This window comes from Phodopus roborovskii, unplaced genomic scaffold, assembly GCF_943737965.1.
Source record: "Phodopus roborovskii unplaced genomic scaffold, PHOROB, whole genome shotgun sequence".
Lineage (NCBI taxonomy): Eukaryota > Metazoa > Chordata > Mammalia > Rodentia > Cricetidae > Phodopus > Phodopus roborovskii.
The window spans coordinates 23,000,707-23,020,290 of record NW_026126540.1 but is presented as its reverse complement, the minus strand read 5'-3'; the positions used below and the strand labels follow the sequence as shown (position 1 = coordinate 23,020,290).

Here is a 19,584-nt window from a genome sequence, read left to right as displayed (position 1 = left end):
TTCAGCAGCTCCACCCACCTGTTTGCAGTCTGCTGCCATGAGGTTAAGGCTGCTGGTGGACACAGTGAGAGTGATTGGCATTCCAGCAAACTTCAGGTTACTCCTCCCCAGGATAGAGCTGAGTGGGCGGCTACAGGGCTAGGAAAGTCCCCAAGTCTCAGAATCTGAGCACTGCCAACAGCAGGGGACACTCCTGCCTCCTCCCCTCAGTGCCTGCCTTTGCCTTCCCCTGCCTGCCACCAACCACATATACCTTTCTCCTCCTTGTCGCTCCTTTGGCACCAGGCACGGCTTCACACACCAAACTGATGGCCTCCCTGGAGAAACAGGGGTACTCAGACCCACTCCTGGCCTCCCATTGCCTGGGGCTGCCACAAGGTGGGGGAGGGGAAGGCCAGGCCAGACTCTCAGAGCACTCCAGGCTCTTTGTCGTGGTGGATTGAATTAAGGGCCTTTAATATTTGATGACACTGAGGGGCTGCTTCCTGGCTGATTGGGTTAGGGCCTCAATGGCTATAGCCCCACCTCTTGCCAGTTACCAAATGTGCCATTCCCTTCCCAAAAGCAGCAGCAACCTCCTACTCCACCTTTTCCAATCCATCTTCCCACAGTCTCCAAGGCTGGATAGGTAAGGTGGCGCTCCAAACCAGAGTTGGCTCTTTTCAATCAGACACACTTCTGTAACTTTGAGTTCTCTTGGCCACCCCATGAGAAGTCACCATCAGCACCACCATCAAATGCCTGCCCAACTTCCCTTGTCCTCCATACTGAGACTTCTGTAACTTCACTAAGCCTAGGACTTCAACAGTATACCTGCCTCTCCACTAACCTGGTGACCTGGGTCCGGGTATTGAAGTCAAGGGCTCGCATTGACTGCAGGACCTCCACACAGCCCATGTACTGTGGGGGAAGGAAGGAGGCAAGAATGGGATCAGCTGCCCCCTCCCCCACCCACGCCCCCCCCCCCTTTGCAGAAGGTTCTAGGACTGTGCCCTAGCCCTATGTAGTCCCTAAGGGACGTAAAGGTGAAGCAGCCTTTTTCCTGCCTGGAGCTACCACCCCATAGTGAGGAAGAGCCACCAAAGAGGGCCTTCATGCACTGTGCAGAGATTGTGAGGAGTAGCAGGCATTGGGTGGGATTGAGTGACACTTCTGGAAAAGGGAAGAGTCTAGAGGGAAGAATCCAGAAGTAATTTTTCATTCAACACTTACTAAAAGCCTCTGATGTACTTGACCATTGTGTAAGCTGGGGGTAGGGGTCAAAGGAAAGGGGACCCTGGCAAAAGATTCCCAGGCTAGAACAGAAGGGCATGGAATTGGAGAAGGGATGAGGTAGGGTTAAGAACTAGGGAAATGCCACAGATGTTGGGGGGGGGAAGCAGGAAGTCCCAGCAAATCTGGAGTGAGCAGAGGAACTGGATGGGGTATGGGAGGGGGCGGAAAGGAGGATGTTCACTCACCCGAACCAAGTAGGAAACCCCAGGTCCCATGACTTTGTCGTTGGGATGCAGCCAGCCTCGTGTGGGCTTATTGACAAAGCTCCCGTGTCTGGTCCACTCCTCGCCCCCCAGCTGGCCCCCTTCTACCCGAGTCCTGCGCCCGCCGCCTCCACTCAGCTTGTTCATGTCCTGGAGGAGGGGCAAGAGGCCTGAGTCCCGAAGGGCTGCCCCTGCGTTCCCATCCCCATCTTCAGCAGCCTTTCCTGGCTCCCCCTTAGGCCCCAGGCGCCCCCCAGGATTGGCCAGCTTGAGGTTGCTCATCCGGGGAAAGAAGGAACACAGAGTAGTCGGACTGTCGTCCCCCGGCAGAGGAGGCAGAATGGGTCCCAGGGATGAGGCTGACGGGGAAGGCAGCTCTTCTGTGGGGGTAGACCCTGAAGCCCCCTCCTCCAGCGATGACAGAGACTCATTTCGAAGTGGGTTGTACTTCGGCTTGGGGGGTAGGAGATCCATGGCTGGGGTGAGAAGGGGGGCTGCTGCCTGGCCCAGCCCGGCCCCCCTGCCAAATTCAGGCAAGGGGGCCAGGCAGGGGGGCATCCCCAGGCCCTTAGCCTGGTCTGACCTCTGCAGCCTGGTGATAACAGAGGACTCAGGGTGGCGAAGGACAAGTGGCCTCTGCTCTCTCAGGAAAGATCTAGACAGTTTCAGGCCACATCCTTGCCCAGCCCAGCGAGGAAGCCTCTTAAGACTGAGGAGTACAGGCTGGACCCAGAGCTGACTGGCTCCTCCCCGGGGGCGGGGAACTAAGGAGACAGACCAATCCCAAGCACAGTGCTGACTCACAGGCTCAGAGTGGCAGAGACACCTCCCCACACAATGTGTGCTAGCCAGGCTACTCTCCCTTGCCCTATACAAACAACTAGTGGTCTGTCTGGGGAGGCTGGAGGTGCCAGGTAGGAGAGAAAGATGGAATAGAAAAAGAAGAAAGTAAGGCATTAGGAGGAACTCTGGGTCAATCCAAACTGACATGGGCAAGCCAAAGAGAGAGAGCAGGAAGCCAGTAAGGCTAGGAGGGATAAAGGAGGAAACAGAAGCTGCTGAGGGTGGAAAGGGAGGGGGGGGTGTGACCTAGAGTTTAGTATTTCTCTTACAGCCCAGACCGTCCCCACCCCCACTATACAGTGAGTGAGGTGGCAGCCCCAGGGAACCTGGGCCATTAGCATCTTCAGCCACAACAGCTGTGGACAAGAGCAAGGAACTAGGAAGGGAAAGTAGCCCCAGTGGGTGTAGACCGAGGCCAAGAGGGAAAACAAAGCTGAAGTAGGAGGAATAAGGCCAACTTGGGTGTGCATCTGGGAGCTACCAGGCAAGAGCTGGAGCAAGCCTGTTCTTTAGACAAGTCACCTACCCAGGACCAATGGGCTTCCTCGACCCCTTTCCAGAGGATGTAGAGGGATCAAGATAGCTTTGGACCTATTTCTCTCCTTGCAGGCTGTAAGCTCCACCCAACAGTGTCCCTCACACTAGTAGAAGGGTGTGCCTACAAGCCACAAAAGGATAATAGGGCCATAAACAAATCAGTGTTAATAAAGACAGGAAGGAGAAAGGGATACCAGAAGTTGGGATCTGGCCATAACTGCATAATAACACCAACTCATATTCCTTTGCCCACAGTTTCCTGCCACAGCTCTGCTAAAGGCCATCAGGAAGTTAAAGAAAGTGACCAATCAGCATTACTCCAGAATAAACTATCACTTATTTCCTTCATTAAAAAAAAAAAAGTGACCAAATACAAGAAGTAAAAGGTAGTTTCTTACAGGCTCACCTCCAAACTACATTTAGGTTTATTTTGGAGAATTAAAAACTGTATGACAATACCAGCACTTAAAACGGGCTAAATATTCTTCCACTTTTTCACTTGCCCTTAGTCCCCATCCCAGGAGAGCCGTTACTGAACACTGTACTTCGTCCTGAAAAGAAATTCTATCATCCCGTTTGCTAAGACCTCAGCTCGTAGAGAAGGAGGAAAAAGTTCTGCCACAGCCATACACTTCCAAACACACAGACATACACAATGAAGTCCTCATCTTGTGAGACGGCTTTCTCTGGGAGCGTTCATATCCAGAGGCAAGGAATGACCAATAGTGTGCACATTTGGGAAAAAAAGGAAGCATGAACCTTTAAATTTGCTTAAAGAGACGGGAGATTATCTACTGGGCCAAAACAAGGTAGTGGCGGCTGGGGGAGAGCGGCGTTTTACACCCCAGCAGGGAGGAAGCTGTAGGGGTAGCAAATAGCAGGAAATGGCAAAAGCCTCAGGAATGTTTCCAGCAGGGAAGGTTGGGGAAGTGGCGTCAGGATGAATGCCAAACAGGAGTTATCTAGTTAGGGGGAGGGCTCTTTTAAAAACAACGGAAAAGGCACTAACCCCTACTCCCGACTCCAAAACAGTTTTTCTTCTGATGGAAAAAAACAAAACAAACAAACAAACAAAAAAAACCCTTTCCCTCCTGTTAGGTTCACACAAACCTAAACTTAGTGCAATCCAGCCACAGGTAGGAAGCACCTATGGCTGGCTGGCTGACCCAGGAGGGAGTGGGGTCGACAGTCTCTACTCTCAACCATTCTACAGCCAAAAATCGAAACCCAGCCCCTTCAACTTAATTCAATCAGAGGTTACGGGAGTGGGGGGGGAGTGCCAGCAGGACGCTGGCAATAATCTCCTTACAATCACATATTAAAACCTCCCACCTGATGGAGCACGAGAGCTCAGGAAAACTAAGCCAAGGCTTAAAGAAAGGAGAGGGATATAGGAGAGCGTGAAGCGTCCAGAACTTAAGGCTTCTCCATGTCCGGTCTTAAGTTCTGGACGAAGCCTCAGGAGGGGACCTGGTCCCTTACGAAGAGTGCGCCACATTCCCGGGACGGACGTGGACAGTGGAAGGGGCGGGGCCCAGAAGGGGCGGGCCCCCAGAGAGGCGTCACTTCTACAAAGCCGAACCGTTCTTTCAAAAGCAAGGTTTTGCCCCTTTTGGAAGCAGGGCTTTTGATAGACTAGGTTTAGTTGAGAATCCTGAGAAGAGAGTTTCAGAGAGCTGAAAAGACTATAATCCTGTGGAGCTAGGAAAACCTATCTAGGGGTAGGGTTTCTAGAGAAGTGGACGACAGGGTGTGGTCGCGACGCCAGGAGACAAATAGGGGTTCGGGGAGCCCCTTGAAGTTGGAAGGTGGGACTTCCGGGGAGAGGGTCTCGGGGGCGGGACTTATACAACACGACCGGAAGTAGGGTCCAGGGAGAGGGTTCCGGGGTGGAGGAGGAGTGGGTCAGCCACAGAGAGAAAGTCTACACTCACCAGGGTCGCATGGGAGTCTCGGCACCGGACCGCGGGCTGATCTGGTTCCGGATCACGTAACTGTCGGCTTAAGTCACCGCCCCAACTTTCTCCCCCGGCCTCAGCCTCCCCAGACAAACTTTATTACACTCACTTCCGGCCTCACTAACCCCTGACCCCCTACCTCGCCGTCCCTCCTTTACCCGTCTGCTTTCCGATGCTGGCCAATGGCTGCACGAACAGGCGCACGGGGCTCAGTAGGAGCCAATGAGAGTCCTAGTTTTGACCCAGCTCATTCTTCAGAAACCTGAGCACGGCACTCCATTTACGACTCGCGGAGACGCCAACGCAAGCCAATCGCGAACTTCAAAACGGAGCTGTCCCGCCTTCGGCCCAAGAGACCAATAGGAAGTGCGGGCGGTGTGTTTGAAAGCGAGGCCAAAGAGGGAGGGAGCGCGTGCTGCTGGGAGTTGTCTGGAGGCCAGCGGCGCGGGGCTGAGGGGCTGAGGGCCCTTGGGCAGACCGGTCATGTCGCACAAACAGATTTACTATTCGGACAAATACGACGACGAGGAGTTCGAGTACCGGTTAGTACCGGCGCGGGGACTACAGCCAAGTTGTGCGCCTTGACCAAAGAGAGCACACGAGGCGTTAGTGGCCCGGGGGGGGGGAGGGACGAGAGGGGGGGGAGAACCGGCGCGTGCGCAAGGGGGTTTTCTGGGGGGGGGGTTGCATTAGTTAGGCGCATGCGCGAAAGGTAGACGGAGGCCATAAAACAATGAAAGGGAATTTAGAGTCGACCGGTTGTTAAATAGCGTGTTAGGAGTTCTGATCAGCTTCACCGTTGGGAATTTCCACATCACTCGAATAACTGTTGGCGCAGGTTAATTTGCCTAGTAGGAATTGCTCGCTTTACCGAAATTCCAAAGTCTAGTTTAGAAAGTTGAAAATTTCGTGATCTCAATGAAAGGACAGTTCCGTAAGAGTTTCAGTGTTGGTTATTAGTTTATGAAAGAACAGGAGCGTGGTTGTCAGCCCTGTGTTAGGTAGAGGGTTCACAGGACTTGGAGTGGCATAGAGACTGTGGGCGTAGGTAGATGTCCTTCAAATACTTGAGCATTTATGGTGTGCACACAGGTTGCAAGTGTTCTGTTACGGTGCAGGCTAAACTAGTACGATATCTCACACCTTTAATCTCAGCATTCGGGACAGTGAGGCTGCAGGATTGCCACAAGTTCCACCCAGCCTGTACCCTGTCTCGAGACAACAAAGTGCAAAGTAGTGCATGGTCAGTGCTTATGACGAACTTAAAAATCCATGTATTACGCTGACTCCATGAAAAAGTAACTTCTGTTGTGCTAGAGCTGAGTACAGGTGTGAGGAGAGCTTCAACGAAGGAGGAAGGCTGGGGAACTTTCGCTAGAGGAGACGCCTGAGATGACATTCTTAGAACACAGGGAAGAGAAATAACATATGAGTCTAAAGTACTGGTTATCAGCTAAGGATTGTAAAGACATCCTTGCACTGAATGTGCAAGCATTTGGATGTGATAGTACCAAGTTCTTTAATTTAAATTGAAAATGAGAGAACACAAGTTCTACAAAGGTTGATATTACGCTGGTATGTATTGCTTGTAATACTTAAAGCAACTTTCTAGTTTGTATCATCACTCCTTCACTTAGAGAACATATAATGAAAATTAGCTTTCCTGTATCTCTTCACTTGTCCTACATCAGGCCTTTTGGCAGCCTGGAGAATTGATGTGTGTTGATAAATATATATATATATTTATATTTATTTATTTGGCAAGAAACCCCCCCCCACACACACACACCATTTTACTGACATCACCTGGGTCTCAGGAACTAAGCAGGGTCAAGCAGGCCTGTTACTTAGATGGGATAAACAGCCACATCCTTCTTGGATCCAATTAACTTTTGTTCTCAGCTGTTTCCCATGGCTGTAAATAAAACATCTTTCTTATGACATTTTCATGGCTGACATTTTCATCCCCAAGATTTAACTTTTAGCTTAGTGATGGCATTTTTGTTTGGGGGGGGGGGTGGGTGATTTGGTCCTGTGCATTGAAGTTACAATTTTGTGCCTGGGACTTGCTAGAGTGTGAATTCTTTTCTGACATGGCCTAGAATTACGGGGCTAGGGCTCTTGTTATTACTACAGAGGTAGCATTTAGTATATTTTCATTGAGCTTGATAAGCTCTACTTGAGTGGTCTTGAGTCAAGTCAGATAACTTTTTTGCCATTGACCTTTAGTTAGGAAAGCATGGGATTTCCTACGTGTTGTAGCACATCCTGTAAAGGTTAGAAAACGAGCCATGCAGTGATAATGCACGCCTTTAATCCCAACACCCTGGAGGCAGAGGCAGGCAGATCTCTGTGAGTTCAAAGATAGCCTGGTGGTCTACAGAGTGATTTCCAGGACAACCTCCTGTCTCGAAGAACAAACAAACAAACAAACAAACTGTTTCTGGCTGCCTCTGTTGCACAATATTCCACTGTAAGATCATACAAATCCCTGATATCAGGAAGTAGATGCTGCTTTAGTTTTCTTTTGGTTTGGGTTTTTTTTGTTGTTGTTGTTGTTGCTGGTTTTGTTTCTTGTTTTTCCCATAAGAGTGTTTCTCTATAGCCTGGAACCTGTAGACCAGGCTGGCCTAGAACTTAGAGATACATCTAACTCAGCCTCCCAAGTGCTAGGATTAAAGGCATGCACCACCATGCCTAGCTACTTGCTTGTTTTCACAGATTCTCTGTAGCCCAGAATAGTCTCAAACTCTTGTAATCCTCAGGCCATACCCCTGTGAGTGTCAGAATTACAGGTGTGAGTTACCACACTCAGCATGTTTTCCCTTGCTTGTCTTTGTATATAGGTCAGTTTATCCCCGACTAACACGAACTCTTCACATGTTTCTGTTACAGGCATGTCATGTTGCCCAAGGACATAGCCAAGCTGGTCCCTAAAACCCATTTGATGTCTGAATCTGAATGGAGAAATCTTGGCGTTCAGCAGAGTCAGGGATGGGTCCATTATATGATCCATGAACCAGGTTAGTGCAATTTAAGGAAGCTTCATTCTGACTGAAGAAAGATTACAAACCAAAGCAATAGAGGGAGGGGGTATCATTTTAGGGTTCTGTCCCTCTTTCCCTATGCAAAGAACCTAGTGTGACAAAAATGAGAGTAAAAACATGTAGGAAGATCAGGGACAACCTTACTAAAACAAACAAAAACAAGCCAAAACACCCCTGTAGTTAACTGAACTGAAGGGTACTCTTCAAGACCACATATACCCTGATTATGACCTCTGCAAATAATTGCATGTGTTCCAAACAAACATGGGCAATCTGTTTCGTGTTAAGACACCAGACACCCAGGCTGTATGGACAGCAGAGGAAAAGAATTCTGTTCATGGCAGAAAAGCCAGACTGGGGGCTGCTTCTAAGGCAGTGTGCTTATGTCTAGTTTGGTTGTGAAACTTGAGTGGGTGTGGCTGGGGGGGGGACACAACATTGGTAGAATACTGCTTGAATGGTGTGAGTTTCCTTCTTAGATTTCACCAATTCTTTCAGAACCTCACATCTTACTATTCCGGCGGCCACTGCCCAAGAAGCCAAAGAAATGAAGCTGTTGAACCACCTTTCAGCCTCAAGCTTTACTCAGCGGTCCTTCCTTCCTACCATCTTTCAGATAGCATGATTATGTTGCTCTCTTATTTTCTCATTTTGATATTTAAAGGATGTTCGTTCAGTATACTGTTTGAATGTGCTGGTACCTGCTTTGCTTCTTGAGCTGAGCCACCAATGCCACAACCTGTCAGATGAGTGTGACCTCAAAGACCTAGTGTGCTCTGTATCCAGCAGGCCATACTTTCCATCACTCTGAAGAATGTGAAAATCAGATCATGGCTGTTACAGGGGTGGTGTGAATTTGCCGTTGTGGTTTTTACTATTGGGTATTGTATTTATAGTGACTTATGGATTTATGTTTCAATGTATTGGAAACTTTCCATTTTATCTGACAAATCTCTTCCATGTTACAAGCTTTGATTAAAGGAAGTTTTTATAATCTAAAGCTGTGGTTATAAGGTTGTCCTATCCCTATGTCATTGTGTGTCCCCCACCCTCCATTGCCTCTGAGCCACTCCGCCGTCCTACAACCAAGGTGACATTCTGGAACCAGCCTTTCCGGTAGATGGTGAAAACTTGGCTCTTTGCAGTAATGAGGTTTAGTTGGATATTGCAATAACTAATTTATAATCTGTTTTAATTGGACTTACTGTAAAAACCTTTGTTGAGGGGCTGGAGAGATGGCTCAGCAATTAAGAGCACTGGCTGCTCTTCCAAAGGACCTAGGTTCAATTCCCAGCACCCACATAGTGGCTCACAGCTGTCTATAACCCCAGTTCCAAGGACCTGACACCCTTACACAGACATACTTGCAGGCATGTACCCCCCCCCCAGTGTACATTAAATAAATGTTTTTTTAAAAATTTTTTGCTGAAGTGTATTTCACTCATTACTAGCCTGAGATAATGGTTTTACTGGGACAGCCTTGTCTCATCAAAGCAAATTAACTGTTTCCTACAGTCAGAAGTTGTCATTTACGTATTTACAACACTTAAAGAGCCAGTGAAGATGGGGACAGGGAGTGGAGTGTTAAAGCTGTTCCCTGCTGTAGGACTCAAGCACCTGTGGCTTGTCAGATCTGACTAATGGCTGGAGACCTATTTCAAATGTGGTTGAGTATTAGAACTATCTGGACAGTTTCAAGTAATTCTTTGGAGTGACTGAAACATCTCAGCACACCTTTAGTCCCAGCACTTGGGAGTCAAGTCTCCAAAGTTCCAGGCCAGACAGGGCTACACTGAGAAACCCTATCTCAAAAAAAAAAAAAAAAAAAAAAAAAAAAAAAAAAAGGCAATGCCTTTATGCCAATACCAGCCCCTGACCCCTTAGTCTAGAATTAGCCTTAGCTAAAGAGAACAGTAATGTGTACACAAGGGTGAGAATGTGGTGAGGCGTGGTTAGCACAAGCCTTGAATCCCAGCGCTCCGTAGCAAGAGTTAGAGTTCAAGGCCAGGCTGTTCTGTATAAATAAGTTCCAGGGCTATACAGTGGGATCCTATCTAAATGTTTTTAGTATTTGAATGAAACAGAATCAGACCTTCATTTCCTTACAGTACTAGAAAGCGGCACCCAACAATCCTTAAAGAACCTCCCAGTAAGGTTCATTCGTGTCCCAAAGTCCCGTCCTCCACGGGCAAAAGCCCGGACCCTATTTTTATTTCCGGACAGCGATGACCACGTGGTGTTGCCAATAACAACTTAGCATTTCCTTCAGAACCTAGATAAAGCCCGTAAGCGACTGCCAGCTAGACCAACAGGACCATTGATAGGAGTAAGCGACAGCCAGAATAGCCAATCAACATAAAGTATTGTAAGGCGGGACTTTGACTACGGAAGCTGCCGTAGGACACGCGGAAAGGAAGGAGAAGGACCCTGTGAAGGGGCAGTATAGGCAGGTGGGATGATAGGAGATCAATGGTCTGAAGCCTGGTGAGATAAGCAAAATTCGGGCTAGAAAGGGTGCAGAGGTAGGTTGAGTTCTAGCCGGTGGCGGGCGGGAGGAAAGGAATGCCTTTAAAGGGGCCCGAGGCCCAGAATAAGACATTTAAAGGGACAGGTGACCTGAAGACGATACATTTAAAGGTGCAGATAATCCAGATAGAGAAAAATCCCAGACCTGCTCGGCAGACGGAGATATCTAAAGTGGTACGTTTTGAAAGAACATGGCACTTTAAGGGAATAGGAATCGAGACGCTTTTAGGAGCCTGGGACTTGAGAATACGTTAAAGATGCCGCAGTAAAGGAAACGTTTCTAAAGGTTGTGACTGGAGAAGATTGAGCCTTCCTCTAAGAAAGAAGTTATGCTCCTGCCCTCTTCCATTGTCTTTTCTGGCTCTTCTAGGTTCCCATGACCCCCGACTCTACTCAGGCTATGGCCCCCAGTATCCTGTAGACCTGGCAGCCCCTCAGTGCTTACGGCCCCAGTTTGGGGTTCTGGGTGGCTACTGGAGAGTCTTGCAAAAGATCAGAGAGGGCAAGACCATGGCGTCTAGGGCCTCTGAACTTCCTTCAGGACGCAGTGTGACGGCGGGCATCATCATTGTTGGAGATGAGATCCTTAAGGTGTGTCTAGAACTGAAGAGGGAAAGGGCGTGTTATTCTTTTAGTGTGGGCTTTCTTTCCGGTGAAAGGTGGTGAACCTGGGTAGGAATCCTCTTGCTTGTCGAAGTAGGGCCCTGTATCGAGTACTAACATATTGGAGGAAAAGTGACCCTCCTATTACTGAGTTTTTCTGTTGAAAAGATGGGTAGCACGTTTCCTACAACTTAGGATGAGGGGAGAGACACACAACAATTACAGGAGGAACAGTAAGTAGAGGAAGCACAGGTTTAATTATGTGTATCTAGCCTATTTGGGAGTTATTCCAGGAGTTCAGCAGACGGGATAGGCGAGCTAGAAGGAAGGTACTAGAAGAGAGGACTATTCTGGATGATCATGGATGTTACTAGAGGATATGGCAGGAGTAGATTTGTAACAGTAATTTTGACCCTGATCTTTTTTAGTGTTTACAAGAGGCTGGCATGCACTTATTTTATTACATGTGGCCTTACAAATTTCAAATCCACGAAGTTGGGGTTTTTATTTCAAATCTCAATAGATTATGAAACCGCCTCAAAGAGAAATTTGCCCAGTGTCACAAGCCTACACAGTGCCAGGAACATGGTGGTACAGACCTTCAGCCCAGCACTTGGAAAGCAGAATCAGGTGGATTTCTGTGAGTTTGAGGCCAACCTAGTTTACATAGTGAGTTCCAGGACAGCAGAACTACACAGAGAACCCCTGTCTCAAAATAAATAAAAGGAAGAAAATGGTAGAGATGGAATTCTAATCCAACTCTTCCTTACTCCATCCAGAGCACAAACTGAGACAGGATTTGACTGAGTAGCCCTGTCTGTCCTGGAACTCACTCTGTAGACTAGGCTGGCCTTGAACTCACCTGTCTCTGCCTCCTGGGTGCTGGGATTAAAGATGTATGCCACTATGCCAGGCTTAAAGGTTTTTATGTTTATGTGTCTGTGTGTCTATCTGGGAATGCCCACAGAGGCCAGAGGAAGATTCCCTAGAGCGGGATTAAAGGCTATTATTGTGAGCTGCCCAGTGCCAGTACTGGGAACCAGATTCTGGAAAAGCAGCAAGCATTCTTCAACTCTAGAACACAAGCATCTTCGTTTATTTTATTTTGAGACAGGTTCCAACACGAGTTTTTAACTACTCATCCCTCTATAAAGAAGTAGAAGTTAAAGCTGGGAGCGAAGGCAAAGAACACAACATAGCCAGCCAGCCTCTAATGATTGCAAAAGAACTGAACTTTATCCTGCATGCAAGTGGGAACAACACATGCATGTTTTTGAGCACAGAGTGATTCAGTGGTCACAGTGACACATTAGAAAGGTTACTTAGGAGACAGGGAGCAGAGCATAGTAGCTGGAGGCTGTCAGCATTGTCCAGGTGAAAGGCATTAAGGCCTAGCTTAAACGAAGTGAAAACAGGGAAGGGAGAAGATGGTGAGATTTTTCAGAAGTGGAGTTAACGAAATAAAAGATCTAACTAACCGTGAACAAAAGCCAGGGATGTGGTGAGACTGCCCAATAGGCACCTGAAGCCAGGGACTAAAATTGGAACTGCTGGGATTGGTGACAAAGTCGAAGAGCCACACGGAATTAATGATTGAGTCTATAAATATAGGTGAGGTCAAAAGCAAACTGCAAAATTGGCAACCAAATCCATAAGTGCAAGTGAGGTCAGATGAATGGATAGCAAAGCAGCCCCAAGGAGAATCCCCTCTGTCCATTTCAGATGTGTGTTCCCATTCCAGGCTCCTTGGCAGCCTAAGGAGGTCCCCCCAAAACAGAGCACCCCCCCACTAGACAGACGTAGCTATCTCCCGCTCTCCCTTCCTCCCCCAGCACTGACGATCTTGTCCTTCCTCCAATCCCTAGGGACACACTCAAGACACCAACACTTACTTTCTTTGCCGGACACTGCGCTCCCTGGGGGTCCAGGTTTGCCGAGTCTCTGTTGTACCTGATGAGGTAGCCACCATTGCAGCTGAGATCACCTCATTCTCCAGCCAATTCACTCATGTCCTCACTGCAGGGGGCATCGGCCCCACGCATGACGATGTGACATTTGAGGCAGTGGCACGGGCCTTTGGGGAGGAGCTCAAACCTCATCCTGAGCTCCAAGCAGCCATCAAAACCTTAGGAGGGGTGGGTTGGGAGAAGTTGTCACTGGTGCCCTCCTCTGCCCGCCTGCATTATGGCACAGATCCTCGCACTGGCCAGCCCTTCAGGTTCCCGCTGGTCTCTGTCCGAAATGTCTACCTCTTCCCAGGAATACCGGAGCTGCTGCGGCGAGCGATGGAGGGACTGAAAGGACTGTTCCAAAACACAGCTGTGCAATTCCACGTGAAGGAGTTGTACGTGGCTGCTTCCGAGAGCTCTATTGCCTCCATCCTAACTGAGGCCCAGGCCCACTTTGGGCGTAGGCTCAGCCTGGGTTCCTACCCTGATTGGGGTAGCAATTACTATCAGGTGAAGCTGATTCTAGACTCTGAGGAAAAAGAGCCCTTGGAGGAATGTCTGGCCTATCTGACTGCTCGTCTGCCTCAGGGATCATTGGTCCCCTACCTGCCCAATGCTGTTGAGCAGGCTGGTGAGGCTGTATACAAACTCGCTCAGTCAGGTAGGAGTCTCATTGGGGAAGGCAATGTGGGCCAGAGTCTGGGTTGTCCTCTAGATCTAGTAATGCTGCAGAGGGCAGGAACAGTAGAAGAGATTTGCTGTTGAGCCATTCATTCTTCCAGTAACTACTGACTACCTCCATTCAGCCGCACTGTGCTGGGTGGGGTTGTCGTCGCTTGTCAGAACAGGTGTGCTCTGCCTTGAGAAGGAATGGGATAGCTGCTAAAAACGTGATCATAGATGAGATGTGCGTCTGAAGTGGATTTCACCCCAGAGATAACAGCTTTGATCTGGGGTCAGAGAAAGGTTCTCTGAACAAATGACAAAACCTGAGTGGTGAGGATTTGGTTGGACCTGGGGGTTACTGGAAGGTCGCAGAGGATGGAAGGAAACCCAAGCACCCCCTACTCCCACCTCTCAGTCCCTGAGGTAGGGTTGAGTAGCAGGCAGGTGGGGGGGGGGGAGACAGACAGTGCAGGACAGCATGAAAGAGTGGAATTCAATCCCAGAATACTGGGAGGGTAGTGAAAAGTTTTGAGCAAGGGTATCATGACTTCTTTGACAGCCTTATATACGTAGTTGACATTCTCTTCCCTGCCTGCATGGCAGGATCTTGTCTGGGGAAAAAGGTAGCAAGTGCCCTGCAGACCATTGAGACTGCCCTCGATCGGTACCACCTCGACAAGCTCTGTGTGGGCTTCAATGGTGGCAAGGACTGCACTGCCCTCCTACACCTCTTCCATGCAGCTGTGCAGAGGTAAGACTACCCCTGGGAGCTTAGGCTCCAGAAGGAGCTACTCAAAACCTCTCCTGCTCCCAATCCTAGAAAGGGTGCACAGGTAGGGCTTGGAAGGTAGGTAGGTGGGTGGTCGAGCAGTGCCATTCCCACCATATTTATCGAGCATCTATGTAGTCAACCTTCCCCCGCCCCAGGTAAGTCAGAGCCTAGCTGTGCAGGCGAGATTTACCAGAAAGCCTATGAGCTGGCATGGTAGCAGTCAGAGGAGGGGGAGCGACGATGCCTCATCTGAGCTCAGGCACTGGAGGCTAGCCTAGGGAGTGTTAAGTATGGTATGCACCTCATATGAGCCTTGGTCAGAGAGTGTTGTATCCTCAGGGCCAGGACTTACAAATGGGTTGTGGGTTCTGAGAATGGAACCCCGGTCCTCTGCAAGAGCAACAAGTGTTTTTAATTGTTGGACTAACTCTTCAGCCCATGAGTTTTTTAAAGCCCTATCTTAAAAAAAAGTCTCAGCTGGATGCGGTGGTCAGTGTCTTCAGTCACAACAGAGAGGCAGTGGAAGCAGATTGCTATGATTTGAGGCTAGCCTGGTCTATAGTGTGAGTTCCAGGCCAATCAGTGAGACCAGTTTTTTTGTTTGTTTGAGACCCAGTTTTTTGTTGTTATTGTTTTTATTTATTTTTTTTTTTTTTAATTTTAGAGTAACAGAAATGATGCTTAGTTTGAGAGTGGAATGAAACAGGCAAACTAGCACATACCTTCTAACCCCAGCCCTCAGGATGCTAAAGCAGGATTGCACAGCTTAAGGCCAGCTGCTACATAGTGAATTACAGGACAGCCTGGGCTACACAGCAAGACCCTGTCTCAAAAAGCCAAACAAAAGGTGGGGGGAGCAGAGTGGGGGTGTTGATTCTAGGAGCCAAACAGAATACTGAGCTCTCTGGAGAGCAGCTTTCCTGTCCATCCTGGCAAGTCTGGATCCTTACTCTCCCCAGGAAATTTCCTGATGTTCCAAAAGCTCTCCAGATCATGTACATCCGTAGCATCTCACCTTTCCCCGAGTTGGAACAGTTTCTACAAGACACCATCAAAAGGTATTGGACCTGGATGTTTGGGCTCCACAAGGGTCTTGGCCGAGCCTGCCCTGAAGCTCATCTCTGTTCTCTTCCTCCTTAAGGTATAATCTGCAGGTGTTAGAAGCTGAGGGTAACATGAAGCAGGCCCTGGGTGAGCTTCAGGAAAAGCACCCGCAGTTGGAGGCTGTCTTGATGGGCACCCGACGGACTGACCCTTACTCTTGTAGCCTCAGCCATTTCAGTCCCACCGACCCTGGCTGGCCTTCATTCATGCGCATCAACCCGCTGCTGGTAATAAGACAGGACTGTCTCCCTCAGGTCCCTGTACCTTCTTCCCCTTGCCCACTAGGAGGAGGCTAGAGCCCTGGATCTCTGTCTCCCAAGGGAGAGAGTGTTATTTGTTCATTCATCCTTTTGATCAATATTGAACACTAATTCAGTGACAGGCATTGTGCTTTTCACTGTGATGGTAGTCAGGCTGAAGAGATGGCTCGGGGGTTAAGAGTGCTGGCTGCTCCTCCTCAGGACCCAGGATTCAATTCCCAGCATCCACATGGAAGCTCACAGCTGTCTGTAACTCCAGTTCCAGAGGATCTGACTCCTCACACCAATATGATAGTAGACATGTGTTCATACTTGAATTGGAATTGAAATTAAATATAGGGCTGGAGAGGTGGCTCAGAGGTTAAGAGCACTGGCTGCTCTTCCAGAGGACCCGGATTCAATTCCCAGCACTCACATGGCAACTGCCTGTACTCCTAGATCTGACATCCTCACACATACATGCAGGCAAAGCACCAATGCACATAAAATAAAAATAAATGAATTATTTAAAAGAAAGGAAATATGGATCGTGGTGCTGAGGGTGTAGCTCATGTGATACAGTGCTTGACTTGCACACCTGAAAATCAGGAACAGTGGCTCCTGCCTGTGATTCCAGCCTTCAGGAAAGTTATAAATTCAAGGTCAGAGCTGGCAAGATGGTTCCAACAGTAAAGACACATGCTGCCAAATCTGTTGACCTCACTTTGATCTCTAGGACACAGATAGTAGAAGAGAACTAACTCCCACAGCTTGCCCTTTGACCACACACATTCCCTGTGTGGGTGTGTGCACACATACATAAATAAATACAATTTTTTAAGGTTCAAGGTAAGCCTTGGCTACATTGTGAATTTTGAGGCCAGTCTGGGCATATCAGACTCTGTTTCAAAAATAGAAAGGAAAAAAGTACTAATGATTAAGACCACTAAGAGGCTGAGGAAAGAGGTTTGGTTATGTGACTTCAAGCCCAGCCTAGACTCACGGTGTCTTCTAGGCCAGCCTGAGTGAAATCCTGTCTAAAGAAAACAAAAGCCATGGACTATTTACTTTCAACGGGTGAAATTTATGGCATGTGATTCATGCCTCTTTTTTTACTTAGATAAAAATCTGGAACTGTTATTAGGGCTGAGGAAGGGCTCAGTTGGTAGAGTGCCTGCCTAACTTGTACAAAGCTCTGGGTTCGAGCCCCAGTACCACATAAAAGCAGGATGGAGCTGAGTTGGTAGCGTGCTTCCCTGGATACACAAAGCACCATACCTACCCAAGCCTGCCCGCCCCCCACTTGCCTTGTATTTCTCCAATCTAGATACCTATCACTGGGGTCTTGGGAGTGGCTGGAGGAACAAAAGCTAAAGGTCATTCCCAGCTGTATAGTAAGAGCAAGGTCAGCCTAAGATGAGTAAGACTTACCTAGTGGTGCATACCTCACCACCCAGCAGGTGGGAAGATAAGGCAGGAAGATGGCCATCTTGAGAAGTGCATAGTAAGACCCTGCCAGGAGGAAATGAGAGAAGAAAACACTTTGTTGTTGTTGTTGGAGACAGGGTTTCTCTGTGTAGCTTTGGAGCCAGCCTATCCTGGCACTCACTCTGTAGCCCAGGCTGGCCTCAAACTCACAGAGATCCATCTGCCTGCCTCTGCTTCCTGAGTGCTGGTATTAAAAGCAGGCACCACCACCGCCTGGCTAAGAATGGGTGTTTTGCCTGCATGATGTCTGAGTACCATGTGCCATGTGCACACCAGGTGTTTGAGGAGGCTAGAAGAGGGTGTCAGAGTCCCTGGAACTAGAGTTACAGATGGTTGTGAGCTGCCATGTGGAGGCTAGGAATTAAACCTGGGTCCTCTGGAAGAACAATCAGTGTTCTCAACCCCTAAGCTGATTTTTTGTTTTTTTGGTTTTTTGGTTTTTTTTTGTTTTGTTTTGTTTTTTTGTTTTTGTTTTTCCCCAGCCCTAAAAGTCACTTCTTAAGTTATACTAGTCACATTTCAAATGCACATGGAGATTGACACTTCCACCATGGCAGGAAGCTCTAGACTTAAACACATAGTCAGTCATTCACCATCCTCCTGGAGCTTCTACCACAGGGGCAATGGCTGGGGAATGGAAACTGAAGGGGTAAGGACTTTCCCTACCTCTCTACTTAGCCTGCACAGAGCAAGGTACAGCAGCCATCCAGATGGTAAGCCTTCCAGAGGCCAGGGGAACAAAAGTACCTTTGATGGGTCCATTCCCCCAGGATAGCAGTGGTAGGTGTGGTGAGGAGAGTTCTAGTAACTGATTGTCATTTCCCAGGACTGGACCTACAGAAACATCTGGGATTTTCTGCGTCAGCTGTTTGTCCCATACTGCATCCTGTATGACCGAGGGTAAGGTTGGGGTGTGTGTGTGTGTGTGTGTGTGTGTGTGTGTGTGTGTGTGTGTGTGTGTGTGTGTTGCAGGGCAGGGTGAGGGGTTGCTGGGTAAGGAGAACTCACCTATCATCTACATGCTTCTGTTTCAACACTCCAGGTACACATCTTTGGGGAGTCGGGAGAACACAATGCAGAACCCAGCCCTGAAGTACCTGAGCCCAGGGGGGCACCCCGTCTACCGTCCTGCATACCTACTAGAGAATGAAGATGAGGAAAGGAACTCCCGCATGTAATCTTACACACGCCAGGGACAAGACTGAGGGACCAGGGCTGGCCTGGGGTATAACCTGTCATGTCAGTAAATTGTACCTCACACACCATTGTTGGTGCCTGTTGCTCTGGCCATCCCTTCCTGCTTCAAGGTCAAGGGAAGCACAAGTGGCCCAAGGCTGCCAGCTCTGAACTGGCAATGCTTATTCCAGGGCCCAGGGATGGGCTAGAAAGAGAACTTGGGATGTTTTCTGTCAGCCTTAGCCAGAGCCACCAAACAGGAGGAGACGGCAAGACAGAACTGCCTGCTGGATGGGAAGTAGAGCTCTCCTGGCTGTGGAGGGTGAAAGATGGAGTAGCCAAGCCCTCCCTTCTAACCACCACCACCACCCCTGTCTATAGGGCTGACTCAGCCTATTCTAAGGCCTAGAACCTTCTTTTGCTAGACCCTAGAGCCTTTGTCTTTAGTCATGAGGCCTGCTAGGGTGGGGACAGTAGATAAAAGGCCCCAAAGGCAGCGTCCACGCCCTTCCACTGAACTGCTGGCCACATGAAGCCACCGATGCAACCCCTAACCCAGGCCCTGCCATTCTCTCTTGGAAATGTGCTCCGAGGCACTGGCCTCCAGGTGCCTGTCATTAAGATGGGCACAGGGTGGGAGGGCTTATGGCGAACCCTGAAGGAAGCTGCCTACATCCTCCTCTGTTGCTGGTGTCTCAAGGAACTGCTGGATTAGTGATGGCAGGGAAAACCTCCTGTCACCCCGACACCAAGACCTGCATCACTCAGGTGGGATGGGCAGGGCAGATGTCAGGAGCTGGGCTGCAGCTTCTGTGGTGGAACCTGCAGCCCAGCTCTCCCATCTTTTCTGTAGCTCTAAGACTCCCAGAGCCAGCTGGCCTTCACCAAGGATGGGCCACCAACAAGTGAAGAGTGAAATATGGACCCTGCTTTGAGTTGTTCATCTGTCTCACCTGCCTCAGCCTGGGGCATCCATCTCCAGCTCCTGTCTCTGGTGTACTTCTAGTAGGCACAAGCTTGGCTTGTTGGCTAAGATTCCGATGAGACTGTAGAAGGATCTAGTACTCCTCCAAAATTGGCACAGTGAGCCTACCAACCCAGATGATTGATCTGGCCATGTACTTGAAGAACCAGGAATGGACTGCCCCTAAGATCTCTGGTAATCACTGAACTACACATAAAATAAATAGGCCTTGAG

At 48.9% G+C, this 19,584-nt stretch overlaps 3 protein-coding genes across 6 annotated transcripts in view; 2 read left to right on the top strand and 1 right to left on the bottom strand.

Annotated features, from left to right (window-relative positions):
• Shc1 (SHC adaptor protein 1) overlaps positions 1-19,584 on the bottom strand; it is a 34,839-nt gene that overhangs the window by 6,292 nt on the left and 8,963 nt on the right. The window contains exons 1-5 of one of the 4 annotated variants that reach the window (XM_051199532.1): positions 4,793-4,911; positions 1,461-1,628; positions 830-900; positions 254-317; positions 19-138 (exon numbers count right to left, since the gene is read on the bottom strand). In XM_051199532.1, coding sequence (XP_051055489.1) covers positions 19-138; positions 254-317; positions 830-900; positions 1,461-1,625 — 420 coding nt within the window. In that variant the 5' untranslated portion in view covers positions 1,626-1,628; positions 4,793-4,911. Of the gene's footprint in view, positions 1-18; positions 139-253; positions 318-829; positions 901-1,460; positions 2,198-4,792; positions 4,912-19,584 lie in introns of those variants that run through there. The other 3 variants (XM_051199531.1, XM_051199530.1, XM_051199529.1) reach the window with 3 other exon arrangements.
• Positions 5,196-8,863, top strand: Cks1b (CDC28 protein kinase regulatory subunit 1B). The gene is made up of 3 exons (XM_051199544.1): positions 5,196-5,358; positions 7,712-7,839; positions 8,362-8,863. Exons 1-3 carry the CDS (start codon positions 5,300-5,302, stop codon positions 8,412-8,414), a joined length of 240 nt encoding a protein of 79 aa, XP_051055501.1. The 5' UTR covers positions 5,196-5,299; the 3' UTR covers positions 8,415-8,863.
• Positions 10,766-18,475, top strand: Flad1 (flavin adenine dinucleotide synthetase 1). The gene is given in 8 exon segments (XM_051199543.1): positions 10,766-10,775; positions 10,778-10,980; positions 12,858-13,602; positions 14,211-14,358; positions 15,339-15,437; positions 15,521-15,710; positions 18,037-18,110; positions 18,253-18,475. Coding segments are annotated over 8 exon segments (1,605 nt in total). The 3' UTR covers positions 18,389-18,475.

What these genes read in the sequence shown, in the direction of transcription:
- Cks1b (XM_051199544.1), top strand. Translation starts at nt 5,300, where the DNA reads ATGTCGCACAAACAGATTTACTATTCGGACAAATACGACGACGAGGAG. An exon ending in GACGAGGAGTTCGAGTACCG is followed by an intron (nt 5,359 to 7,711) that starts GTTAGTACCGGC and finishes TTTCTGTTACAG; the next exon opens with GCATGTCATGTTGCCCAAGG. An exon ending in TTATATGATCCATGAACCAG is followed by an intron (nt 7,840 to 8,361) that starts GTTAGTGCAATT and finishes CAATTCTTTCAG; the next exon opens with AACCTCACATCTTACTATTC.